The 21,283-nt window shown below is 38.0% G+C and overlaps 2 protein-coding genes and 1 pseudogene across 3 annotated transcripts in view; 1 reads left to right on the forward strand and 2 right to left on the reverse strand.

The window, feature by feature from the left end:
• Nucleotides 1-216: 216 nt before the first annotated feature.
• The window catches only part of CYB5B (cytochrome b5 type B), a 32,459-nt gene continuing 11,392 nt past the window's right edge, over nucleotides 217-21,283 (reverse strand). Inside the window, exons 2-5 of the mRNA XM_004315883.4 lie at nucleotides 17,108-17,236; nucleotides 16,542-16,571; nucleotides 7,033-7,061; nucleotides 217-4,055 (exon numbers count right to left, since the gene is read on the reverse strand). Of these exons, the coding sequence (XP_004315931.1) occupies nucleotides 3,965-4,055; nucleotides 7,033-7,061; nucleotides 16,542-16,571; nucleotides 17,108-17,236 (279 nt within the window). The 3' untranslated portion in view covers nucleotides 217-3,964. The remainder of the gene's footprint in view (nucleotides 4,056-7,032; nucleotides 7,062-16,541; nucleotides 16,572-17,107; nucleotides 17,237-21,283) is intronic.
• The window catches only part of NIP7 (nucleolar pre-rRNA processing protein NIP7), an 85,822-nt gene continuing 81,646 nt past the window's right edge, over nucleotides 17,108-21,283 (reverse strand). For both annotated transcript variants that reach the window (XR_012328299.1, XR_012328298.1), the window contains exon 8: nucleotides 17,108-17,236. The gene's annotated coding sequence lies outside the window, so the exon portion shown is untranslated. The remainder of the gene's footprint in view (nucleotides 17,237-21,283) is intronic.
• Nucleotides 17,744-20,023, forward strand: LOC109550047 (ER membrane protein complex subunit 3 pseudogene; annotated as a pseudogene).

Genomic DNA, 21,283 nt, shown 5'->3' on the forward strand with positions numbered 1-21,283 from the left:
GTCACAACTACTGAAGCTCGCGCGCCTAGAGCCGGTGCTCTGCAACAAAAGAAGCCACCGCAATGAGAAGCCTGTGCACTGCAACGAACAGTAGCTCCCACTCGCCACAACTAGAGAAAGCCTGCACACAGCAACGAAAACCCAACGCAGCCAAAAAATAAAATATAAGAGCAAAGCTAAATAAATGTAAAAAAAAAAAATAACTGTAGTCAGGGAGAGAAAAGGAAAACAGTATCTTTATTGTGTGTAGTTCTAACAAACATTCACTGTGTGCACATTCCAGCAGAAAGAGACAAAGATCTTTGTTCAAAATATGCTGAAATAAAATAGGTAAACAAACTTCATTACTGAATACACAAAAGGAATGTTAATATTACTTGCTCAGAGGGTGAAGTCAAAAGGAAATTAAATAATCATAATAATGTTTTGCCTAAATAGCAAATGTAGAATATAGGTGTAGGCACAAAGCAGCTCCTAAAATTCATGAGTGGGATGCTAGATGTAGGGTAGGTGACTTGACAAATACCTCTCTGCTTCTTGAAACTTCCCTTTGAGATCACCCCCACAAATTCTAAACCCAAGCTCTTCCAGGGCACAACCATCAAATGTGACTAAACTTCCCATTACTTCTGTGGTATTTGGCAAAAGAACGAGATGGTTAAAAAAAGAAAAGAAAAAAAAAAAAGATCAATCTCCTGTTCAGACATGTCTGAATCCATTCCTCCTGGAGAAGGAAGTAATGAACATTAAAGTTCTGCATTTCTAAAATGGAATTTAATCAGATAGGCATCAGTTAAGATTTTAAGCATGAGATACTATGTAAGTAATGATATATCTGGCCTGTAAAGCATTTTTCACTGCTTCAGTTGGGAACTGAGTATATACTCAACAATATTCTTATTTCACAACATGTGGATTTGTAACAACGGTTGAAAGAACTTTACGGCTCAAATTATAGGTTCCAATGCATTTTTGTTGCTGCTTAAGTGGTCAAATTAGAACTAAACACAGTATAAACTTTATCCATACCATGTTCCTGTCTTTACAAATGTAAGTCATTTGGAAACCAAAACCAATTCCTGAGAGACAGGGGCAGGAAATTTTGGGACCCAGCACTAACATCCCTATTTTGGGGGCACTAATTTCCCCTCATCTCCTCCTCTTGTGCTCTCCAGCCATTATGTGTACAGTATGGTGAGCAGCAGCAGTGAGCCTTCCTTGGGAATAAACAACCAAACCCCCCAGAGACATCCTAGGAGGCCCGGCTGCCCAACAGGGACTGGCTCCACTGTCTCTCCAGAGGGGTTTTCACGACCCACCAATGTCGAAACTGTTTCGAGAATTCCTGTCTACTTCTTAAAACAAAAGTGCTTTTTGATGGATTCGGTTAACATACTATATTACTTTACTGTTTAGAAAAAAACCTCTGCAAACTCACACAAGCTCTACCTGGTTGTTTATGTAGGCAGCAGAATAATAGTAAATGGACCCAAAAGTGGTTTTTATAATACAAAGTGACATGATATTAGCAGGAGATCAAAAGAAGCCCTGGGTATTGGATGGATTTCATGGATGGTTGAGACAAAGTCTGAAAATCTTTTCCTCTGGCTCTGAACAAAAACAAGTCCAGATATAAACAGGAAAAGACAACCAATATGAAATAGAAAAACATACCTTTTGCATTGGTCTTTACCCTAAAAATATCAAAAAAACACAAATTTTACTTAAGAATATCGTTCTTTAACATTTCTTCTAAGCCAGATGTTTTTCATTCAATTTTGGGGACTGCCAACGCACTTTTAATTGACCCAAGTTATCTTCTGGCTTAGTTTTAGCTTGAATGTTCCCTTTCCAGCTCCTCAATACTCCTTTGTTCTTCTTTTCTACCCCAGTGTGGGCCCATGTGATCATGCAACTTAATGATTACAGCAATTATATATCAATTCTTATTCAAGGCAACCCTTCCTTGCCTTCCTGGAGGAGCATCAAGTCACACCACCTCTGTTACACAATAACCAAAGATTTTTCTTTCAAAAAATTGTCTTACACTGGCATCTTATAATACATACAAAACATTTTCTAAAGATATAAGTTTTAGGGACTTCCCTGGCGGTCCAGTGGTTGAGGCTTCACCTTCCAATGCAGGGGGTGCAGGTTCGATCCCTGGTCGGGGAGCCAAGATCCCACATGCCTTGTGGCCAAAAAACCAAAACATAAAACAGAAGCAATATTGTAACAAATTCAATAAAGACTTTAAAAGATGGGCCACATCAAAAAAAAAAAAAAAAGATATGTTTAAAAAATTTACCCATATCCCTGACATATAAAAGTCAGCCAGAAAGCCCCTAAAATTTCTCCATAATGTCATAACCAAGTGTGCGATTAGCAGGTTAACATGATTTTTACAAATTGTGAATTCACTCAACTGCTAAATCACAGGATACAAGACCTGGGTTGAACTTTTTCTTAAATAGTTTGCATGGGCAGACACTGGTGTGCTGTGTAGCTTCCTGTCCTGTCAAGTGCCTGGCAAGCAGGAATAGGGGAGGATACAGAGCAGTGCCCATGGTCCCTCCTGGACCACGCTGCTTCCTGCTGCATGTGACGATGGCTCAGAGTAGACTGGTCATCCTCAAAGGATGGGAAGAAAAATCACCACAGTTGTCGGCAGAAAACTCCCAGTGGACGGCCTCCTCAGGTGCTTCCACGGGGGGAGAAAAAGCAGTCAGATACACCAGAGAAAGTCCGAACCAAGGAGAAACAGTAACATAACTCTAAATAATAACCTTCTCCTCAATGAAACAGTCATCTGAGAAAAAAAAAAAAAAAACTACCAGTTTTTTATTCTCAATGGAAAAAACAACAAAACTACAAATTGAAGCCATGGAGGTAAAATACACATGAAATGGAAAACATTCTCTTGTCCCGATCTACCCCCTCTGAATGCCGCTTTACCACGGGAGTTATTTTACTGGGGCAAACAGAAGATTAAATACTGTACCTTTGATCAATTTGGAGTCTCTTCTGTAAAAAGGGGAATAAAAAATTGCCAGTTGATAAACAAAAAGAGAGCAAAATCCTTCAACAAAACTGTAAAACTCTAAACACATACTTATAAATTTATATTTTACCAATACAAGATGGTAAGGGGTTTAAAAAAAAAAAAGAAAAGAAAAAAGATGGCTAGGAACTGGTGCCAAAGTAAAGGATAAAGTTTTTGGTGCTTTTTCTAAACTCCTGTCCTAAAAGTAGTGTTTTTCAATATTTTTCAAAAGAAAGATTACTGTGAATTCACTCTATCACCCCAATTCATCTCTTCCTCTCCCTGTTTCTCTCCACTCCCCATAAACAAATGGGAAGCAGAGTTCTGCCCAGCACCATTTGGTGGCCTTAGGAGGTGGCAAGGGCTCCCTGCTACACTCAGTTTTAACAAATAAAAACAAGGAACAAGATCATTCTGCAGTTGTGTTTTAAGTCGCAGGTGTGCAACCTGACTTCATGAATTAAACCTCTTATGATAATTAAGTCATAATTTTTAAAATAATATTTACTTAGAAGAAAAAGGGAAAAAGAAAAGCTTCAAAACCAGAGTGTGATGCCCTGTTAAGTATGTCTAATGTGCATTCAAAGTATTGGGAAGCAGGCAATTTTACCAAGGGGCAATGTCACTAGAATCCGTAGACTATAAAAGAAAGTTCTGAAACATAAAGGTGCTCGTGGAAAAGAGTAAAGAGAGGAAACAAAGGCAGGGACACAATGAGCAGGTGCTTTGAGAGTAAGGCTCTGAGAAATGACTTGGACACTGGCCCCAGGGCTGAGGCGGATGTCTGGCCAACAGTCTGGGGTCCGAGGGAGAAGAATACAATTGGCAGGATTCGAGAAGAGGGCACCGCTGCAGCCTCCAAACAAGTGTCCAGTTCTCACTCCCAAGTAGATGTGCTTTCCAGACTTCAACAAGGTCTCCTCAGGAGGACTTGCTCTCCGCCATGTAGTAACGATACAGAAAACCTAAGAGAATAGCACCTACGATGGGGAAGATCCAATACGACCAGTAGCTAGACGTTTGGGGGGAGGGTAGGGGGGAGAAGCAATAAAATTGTGAACATTTCATATCAAATGTACCCTATCTTTCAACATTCACATTTTAATATTTTAAACATTTTTCACATTTTAATATTTTTATAGCTAAGAATTTTATTTGGGGAAATAAAAAAATCCAAAGATCTGGATTGAAGTTAAACAATAATTTTAAAAGGATTAAAAATGGAATGTATGGTGTAATACCAAAAATATATATACATACACACCTCAGCATATATATTTTCACAAAGACATAAAGTGGTTATTTCTGGGTTACAGGATTATGGAGAGTTTAAATTTTTCTTTATGCTTTTTCACATATTCTACAATTAACATCTTTGAGCATGAAAAAGTACCATTTTATGTATATAATTATAAATTTAGAACCAATGATACAACTGTTGAATATTATATCTGCCCCACATGTATTTTTAAAATTTAATCCTCACAACAATCCTATGAAATAGGTATTATTATTCTCATTTTATATATGAAATACAAGCTTTGCACCCAAAATCACAAAGGGAAGTTGGTCAAGCAGTCTGATTCCTATCCTGATTCCCATCCTCTTAATCCCTACTTAAGTTCAGACACTAATAAGGACACACACACATGCACACACACAACATACTGATAGTTCTAATAAAGTTAAATAAATGGTAGTTGGCTTAAAAAGTCCTGTAAAAAACTTTCCTCAGAGTTTCAGGACAGTCATTACTCTCCTTAAAATAATCCTTCCTGGGGATTCCCTTGACAGTCCAGCGGTTAAGACTCTGCGCTTTCACTGCGGTGGCCCAGGTTCAATCCCTGGTTGGAGAACTAAGATCCCGCAAGCCACACAGCTGAAAAGATCCTTCTTCTCTAACAGAGCTTATTAGCTCTGCTAGTTTTAAGGTATAATTCTTCCATGATCCAAATGACCTGGCTGCCCCTCCACTTATGACATATGCAGTCTAGGTATTAAAAGGCTTTGAAGCCCAAAAAGCCAGCTGAGGTTCAATAATAAAAATGATTCTCTTTGCCTAAACATGCCTAGCACTTTGTACATTTAAGTATGGCAGAAAGCTGTTCTGGACAAGTTTAGAACGTCAGCCAGGTAGCTTTGTTTAAAGACACAAGCAAGTTGGTCAGTATGTACAACAGCAATATGGCACAGGGAAACTTAAAAAGTAATCTCCCCAGGAGAGTAATGAATTCAGATATCTTCCAGAGCAGCCACAAGGGACAAAAGAGTTCAAAACACGGAAGATAAAGTCTTCAGTGCACAAGACTGAGAATGGTTGACCACCAATCCTCATATAATCCTTTGTAACTTTACGGCCACTGAGAACAGAACCAGAGGAAATGCACCTATACTGCACCAAAGGAGATACAGATTCAACAACTTCCTGGCCATAATACAGAACTCTCTTCATTCAGATTTATTCAGGTTATTGCACGTAGTTGTGACTCAGTTATTTTTATTGCTTTGAAGTATTCCACTATATGAATATCCCAGAATGAATTCATTCATTTTACTAATGAATAGTTATTTGGGTTGTTTCCAATATTTTAATATCTTGAATAATGTTGCTGTGAGCATTCTAGTACGTGTTCACTGGTATACTTGTACACACATTTCTCTTGAGTATGTATATATCCCTAGAAATGCAACTGCTGGGTCAGAAGTTATTATATTGTCAAATTTACTTGATAATGTCAAATTGTTTTCCACAGGGACTGTACCCATTTATGTCTCCCTAAGACCCTAAAGAGGGCCTAAGATTATTGGTAATACACTTCCTAAACAACGCCTCTTATTTTTAGAATTTTTAAAAATTTTCACCAATCTGGCAGGTGTGAAATATACCCTATGATTTTAATCTGCATCTCTCTGATGACAAATGAAATTAAACCTTTTTTTCCCCATATGCTTATATTTGTGCTTCCTCTTCTGTAAGGTGTTTGTTTAAGTCTTTTTCTCATATTCTACTAAGTTATTTTTTAATTGATTTGTAAAAATTATTCATGTATTCTACATAGTAATTTTTAGTCAGTTTTAAGTGTAGTGTAAGTCTACTGCAAGTTTATGGCCTGTATTTTCAAAATTCTTTATGGAGCTTTTGGATGAGCATAAATCCTTAATATTAAGAAAGCTGAATTTACTAACAGTTTCCTTTAATTTCCACTTTTTAAAAATATTCTGTCCATCACCTCAAACAAAAAAGACATGGTACTTTTATGGGAAAAAAAGACACATTTTCTCTCTATGAAATGCTTTAAGTGGGATCTCAGAAAGATAAAACAGCTCTACATAATCTCTATAAATTTTTACAAGCCAAGGATTCTACACTTATCTCAAGCAGAGACACTTAAGGGATGACAAACGTATACCTTTCAGGGCTAATTCTACTGTGTTAGTAACATTACTGCAAGGGATAAGTAAACCTTTGAGGAAGCACACATTCCTGAACATGACTGCAATACACAATTTTTTTCTTCTGTAAAATGTAATAATACATTTTTACATTTATTATTACATTTATAATATGTAAGGTAGGTGCAGAGTGGTTGTGAGGATTAAATGAGATTAAGTTTTTTGGGTTTTTTTTGAGATTAAGTTTTTAGTGGAAGTTGTATAGCTTGGCTGAGCTACAGAGACTGTGGGCCTGAATTAACAGTAGCACTTGTCCATGCATACTTACCTCTTACTACGTGTGATTCTAATTTATGTCACAACAAGATTTAAAAATTACTCAAGGCAAGAACTTTTTTGAGATTACTCAGATGACTAAAACTGTAAAAATTAATTTTTCTAAAGCAAAGGAACTACTGAATTTGTAATAATTTTGACCAAAAAAGAATGAGCTGTCAAACTGTACTCTAAGTTATGTTACACATGTATATTTATGGAAGAACCTCTTTGCCACACAGTATGTTGAGCATAAGGAAATCTATTAAGGGAATACCAACCTTTTGCACGTATTATTTTTCGGAGGGTCCTGAAGAAGATGCATAGTCAAAAACAAACAAACAAACAAACAAGATTAACACAGAGTATATAAATCTTCTCCAATAGTCATGCAAACTCTGAAGCTAATAACAGAACTTCATCTTTCATGCAATTTGATGTTTATAAATCCATATGTGATGGGAGGACTAGGAATTCTTTTTCTGATAATATACAGGTATTCCCTAGTAAAGAACCACTAATGAAAGCATAGAGAAATATGACCTAAACTCTTTTTATTTGTAAAAAACAAACAAACAAACAAAAAAAGCCACTGGTACAAACTATATTGCAATGAACTAATTTGCAGTCACAATGGTAAGCCTGGTTCACTGTGGCTTGCCACTGGCTGTAGCTAAGATGACATTTTGTGAAAACACTGTTAAAAAATAAAAACTCCTGTCTTGTAACATAGAGATCAACTGGGAAATGCTCAAAAGCATGCAGATGACTGTTTTGTGGCTTAGAGAAGTGAACTGGTTTACTCTCTGAAATCGTAATAGTTACGATTAGAGACCTTAGGGCTTATTTCACAATGAAAACACCAAGAATGGAGTTAGGGGAAAGAAAATACCAAAATAAACTTAAAAACAAAAATCTGGCAGTAACAAGTAACAAGGTACTTATACATGCGACAACACTGATGAACCTTAAATGTTACGTGAACTGAAAGAAACTAAAGACCATGTATTATATAAAGTCCATTTACATGAAATGTTCAGAATAGGCAAACCGAGAGGCAGAAGAGTAGATTAGTGGTTTCCTAGGGCTGGGAGAAGAGGAGCTGGAGGGAAATGGAAAATGACTGCTAAAGGTTACGTGGTTTCTTTTTGGAGTGATGAAAATGTTCCAAAATTAATTTGTGATTATGGTTGCACAGCTCTGAATACACTAGAAACCCTTGACTTATACATCTTAAATAGGTGAACTGGATGGCATGTGAATTATACCTTAATAAAGCTGATACTAAATTTTAAAATTCACTTTATGTAAATATCAAATGAAGTTATGGATTTCATTAATTAGCTATATAGTACAAAAAAGCCTGCTAACTTACTGCCAGAGGACAATAACCCATTAGCATAAGTTACTGCTGCCCAAAAGATCATCTTTGCCAATATGCAATAATATGCCAGGGTATGCACACATAACTACAGATTTCAGTAACCTCCAAGATTCCCAAAAACCCTACATACATACTGGCCTAGATATTTTAGAGCAGACCATGAGATAAATTTTAATTTCATATACCCAAAACATTGTCATGCAAATGAACACATGCCCCAAACCTGAAAGAAATCGCCTACAGGCAAGTAAAACTTCTAATAAAAAGTTTTAGATAAATCCTATTAATATACTACTACACTTCTTTGAGACCCCGTTGTTAACAATCTGGGACATTTCTCCTTGAATAGAATGAGTCAGGCTAGCTAAAACATGTTACGGTCAATCTTTGAGAAATACAGCAAGTGTTTTACAGATTTGGAAGGTTGGGATGGTAATGACGGTTGTGTGTGCATCTCACTTACAACGTTGCCTTTTTTTTTTTTTTACAACATTGCCTTTTTAAAGCTTTTTTTAAAAAAACTAATTAATTAATTTATTTTTGGCTGTGTTGGGTCTTTGTTGCTGCACGCGGGCTTTTCTCTAGTTGTGGCGAGCGGGGACTACTCTTCATTGCAGTGCAGAGGCTTCTCATTGCAGTGGCTTCTCTTGTTGTGGAGCATGGGCTATGCACACGGGCTCAGTAGTTGTGGTACGCAGGCTCTAGAGCACAGGCTCAGTAGTTGTGGCGCAGGGGCTTAGTTGCTCCATGGCATGTGGGGTCTTCCTGGACCAGGGCTCGAACCCGTGTCCCCTGCATTGGCAGGCGGGTTCTCAACCACTGTGCCACCAGGGAAGCCCAACGTTGCCTTTTTAAATATTCCACTACAGTAGCCAAGAAATAATTGAATTCTATCAAGAAAATTCCACGGTCTTTTATCCACACATATACCAATGATTTACGGAACAAAAAAATGTAGACTTAGTATTTAAAAAAAAAAAGCGGAGGTAATCTGAAAGGCTTACGTGAAAGCGAAACGGAGTAATATATGTATTGTGATGTTTAATCTATAACCACATTAAATCGGTTAGTTCATATAAATGGATTCTCTAGATTTCAAAGTTTTTAGCCTCTTTTACAACCAAAAGCACTGGTGTGTGCTAACTACAGTGAGCCTCAGACAACGCAGTAAGCAAGAGAGAGAAGAAAGAGAGGGGGAGAGAGAGGCCAGACGAATCAAGACCATAATATACTGAAACTGTAATAGTTCGTAATAAGCAATAAAAATTTTAAAATATACATGATTTCCTTCCTTCCTTCCTCCCTGCCTCCCTCCCTCCCTCTCTTTCTTTCAACTAAGTACCTCAACCCCTGTTTTAAGAGCAATCTAGGAAAGAAAAGAGAAGGAAGCTTATCCTCTTTAGAATACGAAGAGCCAAATAAATGCCAAAGTGACTCCACTTTTAATCAGCTATAAATGAAAGAGTTTTTTAAGGCACTGCTCTTGTAGCCAAGTGTCTTGGCCAAGTTTGGAAAGAAGCCAAATAAGTTATTTTTAATTTAACAAAATTAAGAAGAAAAGGGTTCTATTAACACAAAACCTTCCTTCATCTTCACCCTTCCATTCTCTCCGTGTACAGCTCCCCCGTTCTCATTTCCACTCCAGAGCTCTGTGCTGCATCTAACAGATGCTTAGGTGAAATTCCTACAGTTTATGATTGACTTTAATTTACCCCTGTGGGTGTTCAGGCATATCTTGGCTGGTTATGTTCTTGCCCACATTTTAATTTACATGCAAGATTGGTCAGGAGAAGTGACTGCTCTCCATCTTTGGTATGTATAGTAGTAATTGCAATACTATATGATTTTAGTTATAAGAGAGCAGTTCAAATCCAGAATTCTACCAAAAGCCTTACCAAGTGATTAATATGCATGCTTCTTTATTCTCCAATGAGTCTGGAATCCAATTCCAAACAACCAGATTGCTTTAAGTCTACTCTGATTTTAGTCCAAAATTAACAGAAATTAACTGTTTAAATACAGTGGTTCCTAAAGTTCAAGATTCATTAAGCCTTTAATTCCGTCATAAAATAAATAAATAAATATATTTATATACATACGAATACTAAACATGGACTTTGTAGAACAAGAGGAAATATTTCATAATATTTGAGTAACCTTTTTATTAAAGCTGATTATAACTGAAATTATGTCTAATATCCTCAATCAGTTTCCTCACCTGTGAACTGAAAGGCTCAAATCAGATGAACCTGAATTCTAAAGTCATATTCAATTAACTCAACACAATTTTCCGACCCAAGGGTATTTTAGCAAAACCTACAAGAGCAGACTTTTAAAGATTAGAGAGAAGTTAATACCATTCTCCCACATCCAAGAAGGAAGACTGAAGGAGCACAACCACACAGAGATGTTTCTATGTTTCAGCACGTACATAAAGGTGTGTTCTTCCAGATACTCTTCCGAGACAGTGTGCCGTGAGTACCAACCCTCTCTGATGTGGTTAAAAGAATGACAAAGAAATGTCATAATTGGCAAACATATGGGAAGGGATTTGGGGGTTAGTGGGGGGTGATTTCACTATGAACCCTGTTTATGAAAAAAACATGGGAGGAGAACACATGCTTAAGGAATGGTGTACTTTGTCACCAGAACATAAACGTAGGAAGCAATGTGCCAAAATTATAGTTCTGATGCATCCAAACATATAGACAGAGAGTTACGTGTATCTTCAGCCTAAACAGTTTATACTTAGACTTTCAGAGGTTTAAATAAAAGGGAAATATAAGGTATATAAGAAGCTTATGTTTTAATTCCTAAATTGAATGTTAGCCATTCCAAGAGGATTCCAAGTACTTAAAATTGGAAAAGTGGATTTTAAACCATAGGATACCTTCAGCAAATTCAATGAGTATTTGGGTGGTCTGGTAGTTTTTGCAGCTTTTTATTTAGAATAATTTGGTTTCTACGTGGCCAGAAACTTATGAAAAACAACTTGGGAACTTTGGGCTTCAAACACTACTGCAAAGGACTTTCCCCCCATAATACAATGGACTGTGTAACATTAGCTAACACTACATAAATTTTAGTTTTAGGTTCATCATACAACCTAAAAAGTCTGAGTTTTGAAAGTATATGATTTCAATATTTTCATGGCCATGTGGTGTGGATCTTGAGGACAGCCTTCGCATGACGCTCTAATGTACTAAAATTGCTTTCTAGATGAGAATACAGTTTAACAATTACTGTCTTGTAAAGCATAAATCCCTAGAGTCAGCCCAGTCATATAAGTAATATTTCCCTGTACATAAGGGCAAATTCAAAGATGAAAAACACCTGCTAAAACAAATTTCTATACGACTCTCTCAAGAACCCATTATAAGATACATAAGACATCACTGAAGAAAAAAAATTAAAACACTCAGACACTAATTTCTACTGGGACCTAAGAAGTGAAAAACTTGTTATAACATTGGAGGGCTGACTTGCAAAAGATGTTACCTTGTCCTTCTGACATCTTGTTTTGCCAAAACTACACATCATTTCTCAATAAAGCATTACAAGAAGACACTAAGCCTTCAGATTCCTCAGAAAGGGTATTTTGTCTTTCAAGAGTGATCCTGCCATTACATTCTATGCTTTATTTCAAAAGATTACGTTACAAAATACAAATGTTAGGGGAAAAAAAAACAGGCAACAATGAAACCATCATACAAAATTCTTTGGTAAATAGTAAGCACTACTCATCTAAAGGGCATCTGCATACCCATTTTAAACGTTAATAAATTAGGTTGTAGATATGATAGGAATATTTAACAATTCTTAAAAGGAAATTTTTAGTATGATGCAACCAACTAACTACATTACATAACTATAAAGCATGCATTCTTTTTAGTTTCCCTCCCACAAAAGAGAAGGTAAACTGAATGTTATGTATGTATAATACTTTACGTACGTGTAATAGAAAACCGTATAACAAAAGTCTGTAGCATCTGGGAGAAAAAAATGTATCTGCCTTTAAATGCAAGTTATAAATTATAAAGTTGCAAGTTATAAATGCAAGTTATAAATCTAACATAGATGGAGTTTACTAAATTTCAAAAGTTAAATTTTTTAAGTTAAAAAATGAAGTTTACGAAACATGTTAAGGGACTTCCCTGGTGGCGCAGTGGTTAAGAATCCGCCTGCCAATGCAGGGGACGTGGGTTCGACCCCTGGTCCGGGAAGATCCCACATGCCACGTAGCAACTAAGCCCGTGTGCCACAACTACTGAGCCTGCGCTCTAGAGCCCATGAGCCACAACTACTGAGCCTGTGTGCCACAACTGCTGAAGCCTGCGTGCCTAGAGCCCGTGCTTCTCAACGAGAAGCCACCGCAATGAAGAGTAGCCCGTTTGCCACAACTACAGAAAGCCCATGTGCAGCAACGAAGACCCAACGCAACCAAAAAAACAAACAAACAAACAAACAAAACCATGTTAAGCCTTTATAGAGACAATCTTACTTCCTTAAAAAAAAGAAACAGATCAAATCCTGTTATAGCAAATGTCATCTCATCAAAGCTTTTGTCTATGGAATACTAAGTATTAAAGAGAATGAGAGAGATCTTTATAAATGGATAAGGAACAATCACTAAGATAAAATTTTTTAGAAAGAAGGGGCAGAATAGCACCTATGAGATTTTTAAAGCAAGGGATGGTTGGTCTGTCTACTGATCAATCAGTCTATCTATCCATCCATCCAACTATTTATATTTATGTATGCACAGAATCTCTTTGGAAGAGTAAACAAGAAAATGGTAGCTGGTTACCTCAGGAGAAGGGGAACTGGGAGACAGAGTTGGCGATGGCAGTCATTTTTGTTTTGTTTTTTTTGTTTGGTTTGGTTTTTTTTTTGTTTGTTTTTTTTTGTTTTTTTTTGCATTACCCGGGCCTCTCACTGTTGTGGCCTCTGCCGCTGCGGAGCACAGGCTCCGGACGCGCAGGCTCAGCGGCCATGGCTCACGGGCCCAGCCGCTCTGCAGCATGTGGGATCCTCCCGGACCGGGGCATGAACCCGTGTCCCCTGCATCGGCAGGCAGACTCTCAACCACTGTGCCACCAGGGAAGCCCGATGGCAGTCATTTTTATAGTACACTTTTTTGTACTATTTGAATTTTTAACCATGTACACCACAAACTACCCATTCAAAAAAGTTAAATGGAAAAATGGTCAGGTTATTGGGTCTATGCACTGTAATGAGATTTGACCAGTGAAGCAGTTGAACTGTCACCTAGATAATATCTGTTGAATAAATGAATGAAATGGTGCCACTTTTTTTAGTCAGGTTAGCATTTGTATGTTCCTTATCTCCTGAACTGAAGGTAGACTGAGTGATAAAAATGTTAACCAAGAAGTAAACCCATAATCCAAAGAGAGACCTCATGGACCACAAATGTGTCTAGGTTACTTTAGCACAGTAGGCAGGCAGGCAAACTGGCACAGAAAACACTGTTTCTAAGGTGAGTTTCCATAACTCAAAGCAGACCAGAAAAGTGTTAAGTATGAATGGAAGACTGATGGCTCTCAGCATGGGGACTAATCCAGCCAGGAAGAGATTTAGAGACAAAAAGGTTTTTTAATTCTAGTTAGTTATCTTTGACTGAAGCAGGTAAGAAAAACATCTGTTGCCAGATCTGTAGTTTTTAAGCTTTTAAGTTTTAGTATTGTAACAAACATTTCAGGGTCTTGAACCCCAGGCATTATCAATCTAACAAGGAAACAAGGTGACCATCAATTATTTATTTACTCATGTCATAGCAAAAGCAATATGAAAGGTAGTTTCCAAAATACTGGGAAAGTTTCTGATTTACACTCTAGAATAGCATGTTTTGGGTGCTTTTTTTAAAAAAGTTTTTTTGAGGGGGTAGAGAGGTAGTTTCAGGCAGGGAAGAGACATGGAGCTTGGAGCTGTGGAGGGAGGAGAGAAGCAGAAAAATAAAGGAAGAATGAAAATGAAAACTCTGTCGCATAAGGCAGAAGACATTAGGCATTAAAAAAAAATCACTTCCTCACAGAGGTTCTGAAACCTTAACCAAAAGAAAGGAAAGTATTAATGAAATGAACTTCACATGTACTTCTTCATGGTGAATGTAAAAAAAAATTGAGGGCTTCCCTGGTGGTGCAGTGGTTGAGAGTCCCCCTGCCGATGCAGGGGACGCGGGTTCGTGCCCCGGTCAGGGAAGATCCCACATGCCGCAGAGCGGCTGGGCCCGTGAGCCATGGCCGCTGAGCCTGTGCGTCCGGAGCCTGTGCTCCGCAACGGGAGAGGCCACAACAGTGAGAGGTCCGCGTACCGCAAAAAAAAAAAAAAAAAAAATTGAGAAAAGAGACACCTGCAGCCTAGACACAGAAGTGCCTCTTTAAAACCCATGTAAGAAATAAATGTGGAGGATCAAGAATTTGTTCCTGGAACTAAAATCAGGCTGGACTATAGCTCTATGACAACCTATGTAGGTGGTCTTGGATCTGCCTGAAGTACAGCAGTGTGACTGGAAACACTCAATAATCAAACTCTCTATTTAATGGAGACTATCCTTTGGGTATAGCAGACATGATAAAAACAGCCTTGAAAACACTGCCTTTAAGCACTCTTTAAGCCAGGCTGGGGCCAAACTACATTTGGAGACTTCTGAATTTTTAGAGAATTTCACCAAATCTCACCAGCTAAAAGGATTTCTTTTTCTTTATTTCTTACAAAAAGTCCAAGGCTCAACAGTTTTAATTTATCTGAGACATCTCTAGTTAATTCTTTGGCCTATATATAGAAGGCAGACAGTGCTTTCCACAGAAGAGAACTAAAGTTCCCTAAGTTTTTAAATGAAAAGATGGGCATGTCATTCAGCACAGTCTGGTGCTTGGCTATCTGGGTTACGTTAAGTGCAAATTCCCACCTCCAGAGATCATGAATCAGTAGTAGTAATGGCAGCCCAGGAAATATGCGCATTTCAGAAAACATGCCAAGAGATTACAATACAGGTGGTACAAGGAATAGAATTTGAAAAACACTGCTCTCCATTCCTAAGAATGGTCTTAACTACATACTATACTACCAAGGAAGAAAAATAGCAACAAGAAGCAATTTGTAGACTTCTAGACATTATAACTCCCCCACAATTTTATTTGTCTTAAATATAATGGGTGTTCTCACAGTGCTGTGCAGAAGTGGGTTATGCCTCCTGGATACAAGGTGGATCTCTTGTACAAATGGGAACATCCCTTGAATCAAATGTTGACCTCTGAAAGCAATGGTTTCTGGACATGTTCAATATACCAAACAAGCCATGCTTAGTTCAAATTTTACCTTAATTACACAAGTGAAGATTCAAGAATGGATAGTACATGTGTTAGGAGGGGAGGACAAACAAACCAACAGTGCTCACAAAGCATTTAAGGAACTATTTCATGCCCCCTTCATAAACAATTCAACAGTTCAGAGTAGTAGAGTGCAGCAAGACGAAAGCGTTAATTTACACAAGCACTCTGGATGGCAGAGCAACAGGTGGCAGATACCATCAAGCAATCTCTTGAACTGAAAGAATTCTTGTGTATAGGCCAACTTTAACTGCTGTGTCATATGAGTTCAGTAATACCAGCTCAATGAGGAAAGGGAAGCAAGAAGCTAGGAGGAAAAAAGGAAGGAGCATTGCCTCCATGATGTTCTGGGTGACAACTAACTGCTGTCCCTTTAAATTAGAGGGTAGGGGAAGTCAAGGAAAATAGCGAGAAAAAAGTGGGGGAATAAGGGAGATGAACCATCCAGCTTGTGGGAAGCAAAAAGGCTTTCATATTTTCTTCCTGGTACATTATGCAGTACACATTAAGGTTTTCAAATATTTAATCTTTTGTTTTTGTGGTATCACTGTGTGAATGGGAAGGGTGTGTAGGCCTATTTGAGCCTACACCATAGGGGAATAGGGACAGAAAGGCCTGTTCCAGTCAATTACTCAATTGTTCCAGTCTACAACTCATTCTAAGACTTGCAAGAGTAAACCGACCTTCCAATTCTTTTTCCAACACAGAAGCAATTATTATCATCTATACTATTAAATGTAAGAATAAGAAATACTTTTCTACAACTGAACCTATAAACTAATTTCTTTCAAAGCAATATGGGGCATGGCTTTAGAGTTTCAGTTTTTTAGAAAAGCGAATAGAAGCATGAACAAAATGTTCCTACTGTTCAAGACTCAGCTATTCTTTTTTCCTGAGATGGTACTGAGTCCAAATTCCTGAAAAACAGGATTTTTGTTTGGGGGAAAAGTAAACACTTCTCTTGTTACAATACATTTTAAAAAGAAAAAGCAATTTTATTTGAGTAAATAGAAATATAAACACTTGAAAGACACAAGAGAAATAGAGGACTTCTTACCTTGCCATCACTTCTAGGTTTAAGGTCATTCTGTTTAAAGAGGAAAACAAATAATATTTTAAGACACATCTAAACGAACTCTCATTACCTGCTTATTTCTAACTTTGGAACATGAGACTACACTCTGGTAGTAATTCCCTGGGAGATGCCAGGGTCTACAGAAGGGTACTGCCCACTCCCCCACCCCTGCACCCCTGACTCTGAGCGCATCAGGGTCCCTTGTTAGAATGGTATGGTTTTAAAAGTCCATAGTTACCACTTTTAGCAATGAATTTGCAAGACCAAACTACTATTTTAGGTAGAGATATTAACTGCATTACAAAAAAATCAATCAAAAATAATCCCACCTCCAAAATCAGTTCCTTTTCATAGACACTATATGTGTTGATTTACAGACAAGAAGCTCTATCTTAGCACAGTAAGGCTAGATGATTTTGGAGAAAATTTAGCCTAATGGCTGGGTTGAACGAATTTCCATTTTAGTAACTCATTCCCTCATCATGATCTGTGGCTGTTGGATAGCTTCCTCTCTCTACAAGCACTCCTAGAGCTCAGCTAATTCTTACCGGATGCACATCACCAATATAGTACTGTTTGAGCATTTCTCTGGCATCAGAGGAGTGGCCTACATCTTCAAAACTTTCAGTTGCATCTCCACCAGCTTGTTCCAGCAGAACCTCTTCTCCGCCAGGATGCTACAAGGAAAAGATATTTACTGAAGAGCGGGCTGTCTGAAAAGCTAACTAATGTAAGCTACTTCCTCCTCGCCTTTCCTCTTTTCCCCTTTCTCCCTTTAATGGCAGCAATGGGACGAATCAGCACTGCATATCCCATGACAGGATGCAATGGGGAGAACACACAGAACTCCTGTGTCTTTTGGCCAAAAATGCATAATGTGGGTTTAACTGTGAGGAAACCCAGGACAATCGCAAATTGAGAGAGATTCTATGAAACGACAAGCTGTGACCTCCAAAAATATCAAGGTTAGGAAAGCCAAAGAAAGAATATTATTCTATTCCTGCAACTTTTCTGTAAGTTTGAAATGGTTTCAAACTTTAAAGCTAAATAAATAAATAATACCAACATAATTGCCTCTATACCTAGAAAGTAGATTCTATCTATAACTTACATGCTATATACCTTGGATAAGTTATTAAGAAATTGAGATGTCTTTGTTTCCTTATTTGTAAAATGGAGACAATATGAGTACCTATCTTTACTATTGTGAGTACTATATGAGATAAGGATAGGAAATACTCTGTACTCAACAAGAGAAAGGTATAGTTAGTATAATGTGCTACCATCTATCATTTTAAAAAGCAGATACACATATGCATGCATATGCATAAAATCTCTCTGGAAACATTTAAGGGAACCTGGTGGCTGGGAGACAGGTGCAAGGAAGACTTTTCACTGTACACCCTACCGAAATTGGTTTCGCAAGTACAGTATTACCTACTCAGAAAATAATTTTTTAAAAATTGCATTTAGCACAGTCCCTGACTTAAACACTCAATAAACATTTACTTACAACTAGCAAGTTTAGAATTTACACTATTAGACATATATAGATTTATATTTTTGGAATATCAAGTAATGCTTTTAAGTAGTTACTTTTTATAACAACCTTTTAAGCAGGAATAATATTATCATCCCTATTTTAAAGATGAATTCAACAGAAGCACAAAAACTCTAAGTGTAACCTCCCAGTCAGTCACTTGCCTCTGAGCTCTGTGAGGATAAGGAAACTTCTATTTTTGGCTCCTAAAAGGTCTCCACCCAGTGATGGGTCTCCCACCCCAGCATTAAGCATGCTGTTTTGAAGCAAGAGTTAGACAGCTGCCACTCATCTGTTGTTACATCTGAACCCTCTCAGCCCTGGTAAGCTATTATTTTTGGAACTGCGTCCCAACTTGCTCTATGTACCTAAACTATGGACGACATCTTTTCCTTATGACACATCCCAACTATTATGCTGCCTTTTCAGAGTAAAAGGATAACAAAATGTCTTAGTGGTTTGAGATATTCCAGAGAATGGCTGAGTTTATGACTCCCTACATAGCTCTTTCTACAACTACAAAGTATTTTCATTTTCACCAATCTCCCATCATAAAGAAATAAATAAGCAACTCTTTTATACTTTTTTTTCCTACTGTATGGGGAAAAAAAGAATAAGGAATCAACTACAGCTTTATAACAGAAATAAGTACAGTTAGTTAACATTTTGGTACATACAACTGTTTTTCCTGTCCATTCAATCATTTCAATTATTATGCTTCAATTTTTATTGAGTACTTACAATTTAATGTACTAGGCAGTGATGAAAGGTTTTGTGTCTTCATAAAAATGAGTTCATATGGTATATACTGTTTTATAGCCTGCTTTTTATTTTTCATAGAGGCCAAGGAGGGTCAGAGTGGTCAAAAAAAAGGGTTCAGTAAAATAACTCTCACTCCAAAATGTGGTCTTAATACAGATGGTTTAGAGCAAGCAAAAATATTTCAGGGAACCCTTCGTTACTGTTTTAGAACTCTATAAACTTCAGACATTATTTAAAATCAAATAGCACCAGAGGCAATGCACTAGGCCTGAGGCCACAGCAGAGCCCAGGCCAGCCCTGAGCCAAGATAATGCCCAGGCTGCAGGACAGGAGAAGTCCCTGAGGAGAATCCCGAGAGGAGCCCCAGTGCCCCAGGGAGGAGAAGCCCCGTGACCCTGGTTGGACTGGCTCTCAGTGGGCTGCTCAACTCCAACATGAGCCTGGGTGGTCCAACCCATCTTTATCATCACCTGGGGGTGTGATCCACCACTAGGTGTCTATCCTACTGCAGAGTGACAAGAACTCAACCAGGAGCAAATATCTGAAATTAATTAATTAATTCAAAGCACAGTCCTCAGGGAAAATGGAAATTATATTCCCAAACAGTCCTTGACATAAAAATATTACTTCAACAACCCAGAGGATGGAGTTTTCAAAAAAAAAAAAAAGGAAAATAATACCACCTTCTCCTACAACTGATCCCACGATGCTCACAGATGTGATGAAAGAGAATGTCACAAATGTCCTCACTGTGATTCTTATTGGTGGATGGATCAACATGACATTCTTAGGCTTTATCACAAAGTGCTATTTCCAATGACCCTATGTAAGCTTACGCTACAGAAAGGAATCGAACTACCCATTATTAATAGCTGCATCCTGGTACTTCTGCTGTGTATTTGGGCTTCAGAGCATTCACTCTCCAAATGTGGGATAATGCCAATGACCAATCAGGAATGATGGAGACACAGATGACTGCAGCAGCCATGGCCATGCCCACCACAGATACCAAGAAAGCTTTCAAGACAAAGTGAAAAGTTTTGGAGCTAACAGATCACCAGAGGGCACCAGGTGATGCAAAGAGGAGCACATGGCCAAACGCCTCCACTTGGAAGGCATATTCAAAAATGAATTACGGACCTCTTTTTTTGTGTGTGTGTGAGGTACGCGGGCCTCTCACTGTTGTGGCCTCTCCCGTTGCAGAGCACAGGCTCCGGACGCGCAGGCTCAGCGGCCATGGCTCACAGGCCCAGCCGCTCCGCGGCACGTGGGATCTTCCTGCACTGGGGCACGAACCCGCGTCCCCTGCATCGGCAGGCGGACTCTCAACCACTGTGCCACCAGGGAAGCCCTAAAGACCTCTTTTTGAAGGTCAACCAGGGATTAGCTGTTGGGAACTTGGAGTAGTCCTTAACCTTTTAACTTTTGTTTGCACTGGAGACTCACAGAATAAAAAGGAAAATGCATGAACTGGTGCGTATGCAACAAGGATCATTCTTGTCTGACCCAGGTTCTTTTTTATGTTTGAAACTAGAAGAAACGAGGCCTGTGTGCTGGGTGACTTATAAGGAAAGAGCTATCTTTTAAATGTTTTTAAATTTCCTTCTGGTGCCTGTAGAAATGAAAGGCAGAGAAGGGGGGAAACTCAAGCTAGTGATAATATATAAAAACTTAGCAAAAATTCAACCTTTGGAAGAAACATTGCCAATTATAACTAATTATCATGTGCAATCAGCCTGACTTCTAGACCACAGTAAACTCCCGTTTTCTTGGGATCCGAATACCCTGTATTTTTATGCTTAACTTATGTGCTAGTATTTTTATAACTTCCTTTAAAAAACTAATAATTTTCATTACTGAAAATTTAGAAACTATGTATGAGCAAAAGAAGTCTCTGTATTGTTCATTTTGAGCCTACAGAATGACATAAAGAGCAAATGTGTCAAAACTTTATTCAAATAAACTCTTTTTCAGAGTGAATACTCAGGACCAGGACAGACTTAGCAAACCTTCTATATCTCTTAATACTGTCCAAGGAAAGCTGATGACCCTGATATATTGCTGGATTCTCAAGTGCCTTCAGGATGACCAAAGATAGGTTAAATATGGGAGATTCTTGATCTGGATCTCAGAATATATCAAATCCACCAGGGGAAAAAAAAGAAATCAATGGTTCTGTACTGTATGTAACCACTCAGTTGAACTAAAGACCCAGTTATTCTGGATATGAGAGTTTACGTATTGTTATAAGAAGGAAGATAGAGCAATTGCTGGCAGATACAAAGATAACGGTTGCCCAGGGATAATTCTGTCTGAATTAAACGTCCTAGGGAAGTGGCAGTGTGCCATTCTATACCAACAGTTAAATGTAATTTGCATGTTGAGTACTGTAATCAAAACTGGGGAAATCAGAATAATATCT

Source organism: Tursiops truncatus, chromosome 19, assembly GCF_011762595.2.
Source record: "Tursiops truncatus isolate mTurTru1 chromosome 19, mTurTru1.mat.Y, whole genome shotgun sequence".
NCBI lineage: Eukaryota > Metazoa > Chordata > Mammalia > Artiodactyla > Delphinidae > Tursiops > Tursiops truncatus.